The 11,140-nt window shown below is 45.8% G+C and overlaps 1 protein-coding gene across 1 annotated transcript in view; it reads right to left on the bottom strand.

Annotated features, from left to right (window-relative positions):
• Positions 1-11,140, bottom strand: part of DICER1 (dicer 1, ribonuclease III) — a 73,319-nt gene that overhangs the window by 34,741 nt on the left and 27,438 nt on the right. Inside the window, exons 7-13 of the mRNA XM_088464380.1 lie at positions 10,240-10,374; positions 9,645-9,805; positions 9,103-9,271; positions 7,088-7,563; positions 4,971-5,103; positions 1,895-2,137; positions 1,656-1,810 (exon numbers count right to left, since the gene is read on the bottom strand). Of these exons, the coding sequence (XP_088320506.1) occupies positions 1,656-1,810; positions 1,895-2,137; positions 4,971-5,103; positions 7,088-7,563; positions 9,103-9,271; positions 9,645-9,805; positions 10,240-10,374 (1,472 nt within the window). The remainder of the gene's footprint in view (positions 1-1,655; positions 1,811-1,894; positions 2,138-4,970; positions 5,104-7,087; positions 7,564-9,102; positions 9,272-9,644; positions 9,806-10,239; positions 10,375-11,140) is intronic.

Here is an 11,140-nt window from a genome sequence, read left to right on the forward strand (position 1 = left end):
TCCAGGTTAGGGCTCTACTAGTGGAATAGGAGTAAAGCATCCAGGTTAGGGATCTACTAGTGGAATAGGAGTAAAGCATCCAGGTTAGGGATCTACTAGTGGAATAGGAGTAAAGCATCCAGGATAGGGCTTTACTAGTGGAATAGGAGTACAGCATCCAGGTTAGGGTTCTACTAGTGGAATAGGAGTAAAGCATCCAGGTTAGGGTTCTACTAGTGGAATAGGAGTAAAGCATCCAGGTTAGGGTTCTACTAGTGGAATAGGAGTAAAGCATCCAGGATAGGGCTCTACTAGTGGAATAGGAGTAAAGCATCCAGGATAGGGCTCTACTAGTGGAATAGGAGTAAAGCATCCAGGTTAGGGATCTACTAGTGGAATGGGAGTAAAGCATCCAGGTTAGGGTTCTACTAGTGGAATAGGAGTAAAGCATCCAGGTTAGGGTTCTACTAGTGGAATAGGAGTAAAGCATCCAGGATAGGGCTTTACTAGTGGAATAGGAGTAAAGCATCCAGGTTAGGGATCTACTAGTGGAATAGGAGTAAAGCATCCAGGTTAGGGATCTACTAGTGGAATAGGAGTAAAGCATCCAGGTTAGGGATCTACTAGTGGAATAGGAGTAAAGCATCCAGGTTAGGGATCTACTAGTGGAATAGGAGTAAAGCATCCAGGTTAGGGTTCTACTAGTGGAATAGGAGTAAAGCATCCAGGTTAGGGTTCTACTAGTGGAATAGGAGTAAAGCATCCAAGTTAGGGCTCTACTAGTGGAATAGGAGTAAAGCATCCAGGATAGGGCTTTACTAGTGGAATAGGAGTAAAGCATCCAGGTTAGGGATCTACTAGTGGAATAGGAGTAAAGCATCCAGGATAGGGCTTTACTAGTGGAATAGGAGTACAGCATCCAGGTTAGGGTTCTACTAGTGGAATAGGAGTAAAGCATCCAGGTTAGGGTTCTACTAGTGGAATAGGAGTAAAGCATCCAGGATAGGGCTTTACTAGTGGAATAGGAGTAAAGCATCCAGGTTAGGGATCTACTAGTGGAATAGGAGTAAAGCATCCAGGTTAGGGATCTACTAGTGGAATAGGAGTAAAGCATCCAGGTTAGGGATCTACTAGTGGAATAGGAGTAAAGCATCCAGGTTAGGGATCTACTAGTGGAATAGGAGTAAAGCATCCAGGTTAGGGGATCTACTAGTGGAATAGGAGTAAAGCATCCAGGTTAGGGTTCTACTAGTGGAATAGGAGTAAAGCATCCAAGTTAGGGCTCTACTAGTGGAATAGGAGTAAAGCATCCAGGATAGGGCTTTACTAGTGGAATAGGAGTAAAGCATCCAGGTTAGGGCTCTACTAGTGGAATAGGAGTAAAGCATCCAGGTTAGGGCTCTACTAGTGGAATAGGAGTAAAGCATCCAGGATAGGGCTCTACTAGTGGAATAGGAGTAAAGCATCCAGGATAGGGCTTTACTAGTGGAATAGGAGTAAAGCATCCAGGTTAGGGCTCTACTAGTGGAATAGGAGTAAAGCATCCAGGTTAGGGTTCTACTAGTGGAATAGGAGTAAAGCATCCAGGTTAGGGCTCTACTAGTGGAATAGGAGTAAAGAAGCAGAATTAGGATTCCAATGGTCTAGTCGTGTGCCAACAATCTCACCGCACTTACCGGTTGATGTGGCCAATAGCCGTGTTGATGGTTACCCTTGGGCTGCCATCATCTTGCCGCAAGACATAAGGAGGAATGATCTCGTCATCGTCTACAATGGCTTCGGAGTCCGTCTCGCTGCAATCAATGGACTTGGAGCATTTATTTCGCAAGATCTGTAAGGTAAAGAGATATTAACACCCCAGAGCAGTACCGGCCGGGTACCTGCACATTAGGAGAAAGAAGTTCATGTCGCACACCTTTTCTATGGCTTTGTACGTTTTGAGATCATCTTCAAACCCCTTTATCTTGTCCGTGTCCGCCAGCATGATGTAGTTTGAGATGGGGGCTCGGGCTCGACCTTTGGACTGAACATACGACCTGTACTCTGTTGGCAAGTCGAACCGGACCACTAGGTTACATTTTGGGATGTCCACACCCTCCTCCACAATACTGGTGGCGATGAGCAAATTGGTTTCATGAGCTCTAAACTTTCGAAGGACCTATGAAGAAAAGCGCAGGAATCACTGACCGCTGCTACAGTCTACGCAGAATTACCATACATCAGAACACACATTTATTAACAAAACATGGTATAGCTACCGACACAAAATCAGTCATCCATAAAACAGGCTCCCAATAAGAAGGGCATAATCGGTTTATTTAGATTTCCATGGAATTTTTTCTTTTTAAAGTTGAACGTTTATTGGCCCTCTGAACGAGGAACAATATATCGTTAGGTGATCGGTGGGTGTGTACACCAGATACGTCTGTGAACTACGTTGTTCACAAACCTATCAGGTCGGCCCTGGAGCACAGTCGATGGCGATATATCATGCAGCTGTATCGTTGCATTTGCATGTGTGTATGGGCGACCAGCTGACCGCCTGCACACTGGCTGCAGGAACTGCCAACACCGACAACTGAGCAGACAAATTTAAATGCCCGCCCAGCAGTGATGTCTGGCCTGACATAGCGAGCAGCTGATTGATAAGGGTGTATAGGATACGCAGTTGGTAGCTGGGTCAGCGTAACAGGCAATCTGTCTTTTAAGTGTGTACCCAGCTTAGAACCCATCACGTGTTGTGTACATTAGGTAAAATAAGGCAACTTGTTGTTCTTGGGAAGAATGACATGCAAAAGCTGTGTGGCTTAAACCATGACCAAATGAAAGGTAAAGACAGAAAAAAAAAAAAAAGATTAAATTAAAAACGTGATTATACTTATGTTAAATCCCTTTCTAGGAGTCCATTGGGAACACTGGGTTATACAGTCTCAGGGGTATATTTAGCAAAGTGCAGGTTTATAGAAGTGGAGATGTTGCCCATAGCAACCAATCAGATTCTAGCTATTATCTTCCAGAAGGTGCTGGATAAATGTTAAGTAGAATCTGATAGGATGCTATGGGCAACATCTCCACGTCTAAAAACCTGCACTTTAGTAAATACATCCCTCAATACTGGAGTTTGGGCACTTTACATTTTCCTGTAAAAGTGTACAGCAGGAACAATCAAACAGGCAAGTCCCGGGTACAGATGTGACCTTAAGCATCGTTGCTGCAGTCACACCATAAAGCTCCTCTTAGCGCGCCAGGTCCCGTGAGATTGCTAGCACCGCGCCCTTTTTGACGAAAATGCATCAGAGTGGCAATGTAATGTGACGGGGATGCACCGGCAGACTGGGCGGCTGTTTAATTTGATATGCGTTTGTATAATCTGTATACAAACGTTCACTTGTATATCTGTGTGCGACTGAGTCTCTGAATCTGTATACAAAGTTGCGCCCCGCAGCGCGTTTTCATTCCAAGTTCCGTTGTGCTTCATATACAGACTCCGGTGCACACAATATGCAAGCATCACACACCACATTAATCAGCACAGTCCGCTGGTGCGTCCTAGTCGCCTCACATTGCGACTCAGACGCATTTTCTCCAAAAAAAAAATAAATAAATAAGATGCCCGTCACTAGAACGGGTCCTGGCGGCACACTCACGCCCAAGCAAGTTCAACTGCGTGGAGTATTGAGGTTAGACAGAGGAGGACACATCTGTACTTAAGGTTTTTTTAGCAGCACTGATTGCCCATATTATCATCTAGGAACCTTAATACATGAACGGTTGAACAGGTGTATAACTTGAGAAAAGGCCTTTTGACCCACTCAATGTCTGTACATTTGAAAATAAAAGAACCCAATAAATCAGAAGCGCATGCAAAAAAAAAAAATTAAGGTATCCAACAAATGAAAGAAAATTGGAGAGGTTTTAGCTTTTAGCCTGATCATTCAGGTATATCATTACTAGTGTCCTGAGTACAACAAGGTACCTATGTGTGTATAATAATGGTTTATGGTCATCCTTATTATTCAGGTAATTGAGTATATATATATATATGCAGGGACAACGGGGGATGGCGTTAGTGAGGGCCATCCTGCCGAATGCAGCATGGCCCCCGCCGTCGCTGCCCACCTCGGCAAGTGTGTATGCACTTGCCAATGCCGGCTGCCCCGCCGAGTCCCATCGATGCCGGGCTGGGTACACCTGGTGTAGTGTGTAGCCAGCATAAGGATCAGCACCATCAGTTGTCAGGTAGTTTTGGGAGGGTCTACGCGGGGAGGGGGTCCCCTGCACCGCTCTCAGCAAGTCTAAATTTCCCTGTGTGCGGGGGCAAGGACTTCCTCCAGGAGCTCTGGTTCCTCCCACACTCCAAAAACACACAGGGAGGCTAACTGGCTTTAGACAAAAAAATGTAACCTTAGATTGTTAACACCATTGGGACAGGGACGGATGAGATGGATTCTCTGTACAGCGCTGCGGAATAGGTGTGCGCTATATAAATAACAATTAGTAAATAAATCTTATAGTGTGACAAACACTCCACCATAAATAGAAGCAGACTCTCTCACTGGAACGTTGCCTTAGAAAGACAAAAGCTTCCAGATTTCACAATCACTTTCCCCTCCGTATTTTCCAGTTCATCTACTTAATCCTGGAGTGACCCTTCCTTGCCATTTAGATATCCTGGTGGAAGCAGGGTCCACAGCAATCGCCAGATGAAGTAACCCTCATAAGCTACATATTTACTTACAAGCAGTATATAAGGTTATTTAACTGTCAGTGCCAATAAGCCCCACGGAACGCAGGCACGACCTGCGAGCGAGGAACCAGTGTCTGTAATGCTGGATAATTATAGTCCACACTGGAGGGAGGCCAGGCCTCGGGATACGGTGTAGAGAACTGACACAAAGCAGATCGGGGAGAGGTCTGGCCGTGAATCTATGAAGGAAGGAGAGCGATTCTCTACCAATAAAGCGCAGGGAGGGCGGTGTTGTCAGCATTACCTCCTCTTGCTTTCTGAACTCCACTTCCATCTGCTTGTTTCGAGGTTGGTTTTTTCCAATGCCGTGTCCAGTTATAAAGTTACTGTTAATGTAAGCCAGCTCGGTGTCCTGCTTCCCGGCCTCCTTAATCAACCTGTAACATAAGGTTGGAACCATCGGTTATATTACAGCTGTGACACAAAGTAAATGCATAGATATTAGCACTGCGCGTCTGACACACACAAGAAACCCAAATGAAAGCAGAGTAAGGAGCTGTGTTAAAGCAGCCTCATGTGGAGACATTTAGTCCGCCAAGTGCGAGAGCTACAGGTCGTTCGTCTTACTAGGATCAATCTGTAAGCAGAAGTGAACGGATAATTATCTCTTATACTTCTATAAACATCTTCCTGATTGTGGTATGAATACGACACCAGGCTACATTTCAGTTTTGATATTCGTTAATTATAATACAGTAGTTATTTTTGTACTGCCTTCTAAGTCCCCATAGAATGAACAACATTTAGTAGGTCCCCACGAGTCTTCCCAGGGTCACTGTATCCTGATTGGTGTAACCCTATGAAACGCAGATATGAATTGCTGCTACTCATTTCTTCATCTCAGATAAATCGGTCGTGAAAAAGCAGTGAGCGCGTGGCGCACCGGCCAGTAACCCACCTCTAGGGCTACCGGCACCGTACATGCATGTTTTAGAGGTAGCTCTCACATGTATTAATCAAATGCGAGTGTTACAATGAATTATATATGTTCTTCTCTGGGGAGAGATAAAGTGGAGAAGTTTATATGGGCAACTTCTCCACTTTACCCCTTTCCAAAATTATAATAAAAACTCCCTCTCAGTGTTCGAGAGACATCGTCATGACATCATCCAGCCAGTAAATTGGACGGCAAATGTTCGGTATTAAGTGTAACGCCTTGCTCTATTCTGTGCGCGAGCGAAGGCCGCTGTCACATCTGAGCTTTAGTTTGGTGTTTGTGCCTCTTACAAATATTTCTTTCAGCAGGGACTAGGAGCATTTTATCATCTACTGCGGAAAAATGCTTTGATTTATTTTTTTATCGCTTTTTTTAACAGCTAGCACGTGACAAGGCGGCGGTGATTTACAGTCGTTTCAATGGACGGGCTATGAGCAGCTTTTTTGTATTGTATGAAAAACTCCATGTAGCTATAGAAGCAGCTAGTGTGCGAGCAATGAGCAGGTCACAGAGACATGACCTAACCAGCAGATGTGCATTATGCTGACAAACACACCAGAATACATTACCACAGCTGTCCTCTCCTGACAAGTAACATATAAGGCTATGCGGTAAATCGTAATAAATATGGACAGCTAGCAGTGTTTTAGGGATTGTACCAGCTTAACTATACGTTCTTATCAGAAAAGCAGCAGGGAAACCAAATACAGCAACTAGACTAATGTAAAACAATCACCTACTCCCCTAACTACAAGAGTATTGAAATCCACACCCCTTCTGTACACCACCACCGCTCTCCAACCACACGGCAAGTACCGCAAATGATCACCATCCCCCTCATATCCCACAATACACCACACACCCCAACACCACTGCCACAAGCACCCCAAATGAGCAACCACCCCCTCATACATACATACTCCACCACAAAGTTCCAACGCACACCAGGGCTCCCCATCCATAATGCCATAAAACACCCCTATATGATCACCAGCACCCCTCTCACACCCCCCCCCCCCCACAACCACAGACAAACAACACATGCCATGGTACCCTAACCACACCACCAAAAGCACCCCCACTTGCTCACCTCCTCCCGCATACACACCGCACCACCAGAGTCCCACACAACGGCTATCCTATCACACCTCCGCAAGACATGCAACCACACTGCCCATACACACAATCACACAGCCCATCCCCCCAAACTCTTTGCTCTTGTACAGTTATTCTAGGGGTAACATTACTCTGCAAATATCACAGAACAGTGTTCTACAATTATGTGCAGCAGTGCTAAAACCTGGATCATGTCAACATTATTCAGCGTCCTAACCGGACTCTAAGAGGAATGTAGAATATGTATCTATGTGTTGCTCTCAAAACATCCCATTCAAAGTAAAAGGAAACAGAGGAGGACACATTACCGATTTAAAACAACTGCTGTGTATCTTCGCTCCACAAAGATGATGCCGCACAAAATGTTAGTGAACGGGGAGGGGAAGCTGGCTTCGGTTTTCTCTTTCTCCTCGATCTCCTCGTCCTCATCGTCGTCGTTCTCGGAGTCGCTCCACGACACGTAGTTGTCCTGATTGCGGTTGTTGTACCACTCCACGCTCTCGAACTGCTGCCGCTCGTAGGGTTTGTACTTACGCAGAATCTCCAGCAGTTTGATGACTTTGGGGGTGACAAACTTCAGGTCGAGGGAAGCGGGGGAGAAGTGTTCCTCACACAGAGCGTGGATCTTCCTTAAAGTCGTGTCTGTGAACAACAGGAACTTCCGGTGCAGCTCCTCCTGCTCGTGTTTGATGTACTTCTGCAGCTCCCTCACCATCATCCCGGCCACTTTATCCGCACACCACGGGCCCAGCACAAGTAGAACTGCTCGACAGTCCGATAGGATCTAGGACGGGAGACAAGGATCTCATATGGTGCAACAAAGATACATTATACAGATAACAGATTTTCGGCTACGTACCCCACCCGTAAATCGGTCCTGCTAATCAGGAGCAGTGGTATACTTACAGGCTGCTGCGGCCGGGATGCTGGGCTGAGGGGGCAGCGAGGAACCTGGACACATGCCGGTGTCAGCAGTGGCGGGTCCTCGCAGGATCCGATGACTCCATGATGTGTGCCCCCTCCTCAGGGTCACCGAACACAGGCTGCAGTAGCCGTGGCGGTGCCCTTCCCGGCGGCTCCCACGTAGCAGGCAGACTGCCACAGTAAGCAGCCTGCCTGTCCTCGGTGCTTGTTAAATAAAAACACTAAAAAATAAAAATTTATGAGAAAGGTTGGAGACAGCCTGTTGTGCTACCGGCTCCCTCGGGCACATTATGAAAACTGGGGCTAATGAGGCATAGAGGGGGAGGAGCCAGTCACACTTCGTTATTATTTAAAGTGCCAGGCTCTGCTCTACCACCGTCTATACCCCACTGTCTTGAACTCCAGTGTCCCCTAGTGGATGAAGAAAAAAAAAAAGGTAAAAAACTTTAACCGCACTTCTCCCATCCTGCAGGGGGTGTAGGTACCACGTATGCACTCAGCCATTCTCCTTGAGTTCCTGCTACTAGTTGACTATATGCCCTCATCAGCTGGAACCACACCATGAATTGCTTTGCTTGCACAACATCCTGAAGCCCGATGACCTTTACGGCTAACTTACACCCAGCCATGTGTCAGCTGCAATAAGCCACCTTCTCCGTCTGCAGCAGCACTAAGTTAGCGTAGAGTGGTAAATCATTGTCGCATTATTTTGGGACAGTATGGGGATCGTTTATTTACTGTGCTTCACATCTGGGTTGGTAAGCGTAAGAGACATTAGTGTTCCCGCTAGGCTGTTTTAGTGGGGCGCCGTGCCCTGCCCGATTTTAAAGTGGCAAAATTTGCCCTGTCCCTATAGCAGGGCCCCGCTAAAACAGCACGCAGTGTCCCACAGGTGCATGCACACAGGATCTACTCTCAGTGAGGGGAGAACTTGGGGGAAGCCCAGCATCTCTGTGAGCGCTGGGCACACCCCCAAGCGTGTCATATTGGGGGCGTGTCACCAGGACATGCCCCCTCCCAGGTTGCCCACGACTCCTTTGGCGCACGCAGAGAACCCCATCTCTTATAGAACGAAGGGAGAGCATGCTTCAGGATCATCATTCTATATTTATCTCGTAATAGGTCGATAAATACAAAATCGGAAAGAAGTTTACTGCGCAGTAAATTATATTCCTGTAAAGCACTCAGGTAGCTTGTAGATGTGATCCACTAATGCAGAAAGTTCTATTAAATGCATGTCTCTGCTCTATGTGTCAGGAAACTACACAGAAAGACCACAGTGCAACCTGATGCATGTTCTGTATAGGTCCAATGTAAATCCCAAAGTGCAACCTGTCGTAGGATATTGTGAATAGGTCCACTAATTGAGAAGGCAGGACCTGCGTGCGGGACCTCATACCTGTTTGGAGATGGATGTTGAATCTCTCTCTTTAGAATGAATCGGAATGTTACAGTCATCCAGGAAGTGAAGAGATCCATCCAGTTCTGTTAAGAGCCTCTGATAGAGTCCGCTTTTGTCATGGTAGGGACCACAATCCAACACAATCTCACAAGGCTGACAGGCGTACCTTAAAAAGGTAAGAATAAAAGGATGGGGGGTGAGCCACAACTAGCTATACATAAGGGGCATACTTAAAAGTTTGAAATCATGTCTCCCTTTCTCTTTTAACATGAATGTAGCACTTAAAAACCCTGCATAATTAGTCTCATTGAATGAAAGTTGCTCTGCAGAGAGCCCTGTATTGCTTTCTGCCAATGCAGCCAAATATTCAACCAGCCTGATCATTTGCAATACGAAGTAAATCAACTCCTCATTCTCTGCAGATGTAGCCATTGCTCAACCCCCAAAGGATTAACGAAGCTGCACTGCAGTCAATTGCCTGCTGCACGGGGAGGGCAGACTCTTAGGAGATGAGGTCATGAGTTCTGCGTCCTGTTTACCTGTCTAACACCACGAGATCGGTTGCCGTTTCTGCGTTACTCTTTAGAATCTCCTCCAGTTTCTGGATCTTCTCCTCAAGGTCACGGGGGTCACATTTCCCATTCAGTATAGAGGCGGTCAGCCCCAGGATACGTGGGCACGTCTGGTAACTCTCACAGATCTGCGTGTGACGAGAAAACAAAAGGGAGGAGGGAGTATGAATGAGCTTAGTGCCAAATAAAGAGTATACTGTAGGAGTTCTTCACACCCGCAAGCTACACCACTACAACAGGGTCTACTAATGTGGTACGAATGGCGGGAAGTGATGGAACGTCATAGAGTCTGCTTCCCGTATCTTGCGTCAACTGTTTGTGGCTTTTTTTGTTTTAAGTAGAGAGGAAAAGGTTTAAATATAGAACGATCATTGTTTCTTTAAAACGGGTAAAACAGTATAAAATACTAACAAGATCATGTCACACTGAAATGTTATTGGGAAACGCTGTCAATGGTGATCTTCATGGGTTTCTGGTCATCGTATAGTGGTTTTTGCAATATTTGTTAAGTCAAAGCTCCTAGTTAGTCTTAGAGTTACATATATAACATTTTCCTTCCTACCTTCATAACTTCACAATACGGGTGATCCTGGATTGCAAGATGGCATTCGTCGAACACCAGCAAGTTAATCTTCGATAATGACAGGATCTCGCTCTTCAGGACGTTGGCGAAGATGTGGCAAGTCATAACTAGGATCTGAAGGCAGATATAAATGTAAGAATCATGTAACATTGCAAAGATCACATCTGAGACCTGTGCGCACGTCTGGTTTACGTTTCAAATATAATACCCTCATATGTTTCCAATGTCTCCTTTGTAAACTAACTGACAAGTCCCATCAAGTCCTCCAGCTGACACACACCAAATTGCTTTTGTGCTAAAAAGTTTCAGGGAAATAAACTTTGACAAGTGCCCCAGCGAGGAGGGAGAGCAGCGGGCTGGGAGATATTTTATTAGACGTGTTGTAGCGATCATATTTTAGTCTTAAGCTGCTCCTTGCGGAAACCTAAAATTCTAAAACAAACTAAGTATTACTGAAACCACGAAATAGGACTGGAGATACGCGCGGCTTTGTGATGCCGATACCTGGCGGGAGATTACAGAACAGATGTTCAAACACAAGGAAATAATCCCATTGCTGCTGGGACGTTCCGCTGCAGAAGAAAGTGTAGGTGGCCTCTGGCATCCCATCTGCTCCACTGACTGGTAAAGTTTTAGGAGAGTTGAACCAATGGACGACCTATATGTAGTGGCAAATACCCAACACACTAAGAGACAAGGCAGACGCTTCCATCCACTACTACAGTACTGACCACACATCATTATTATACTTCCAGATCTAGGACAGACACTGAGCAGGCAGCAGCTCCCCAAAATGCAAGTCCTAACTTTCTATGCTAACCTTCTGCTGCCAGTGCAAGCTGGGACCAGTAGTTTCACAACACTCAAAACTAGGCCACAG

This window comes from Taudactylus pleione, unplaced genomic scaffold (genome assembly GCF_031769625.1).
Source record: "Taudactylus pleione unplaced genomic scaffold, aTauple2 ptg001661l, whole genome shotgun sequence".
Lineage (NCBI taxonomy): Eukaryota > Metazoa > Chordata > Amphibia > Anura > Myobatrachidae > Taudactylus > Taudactylus pleione.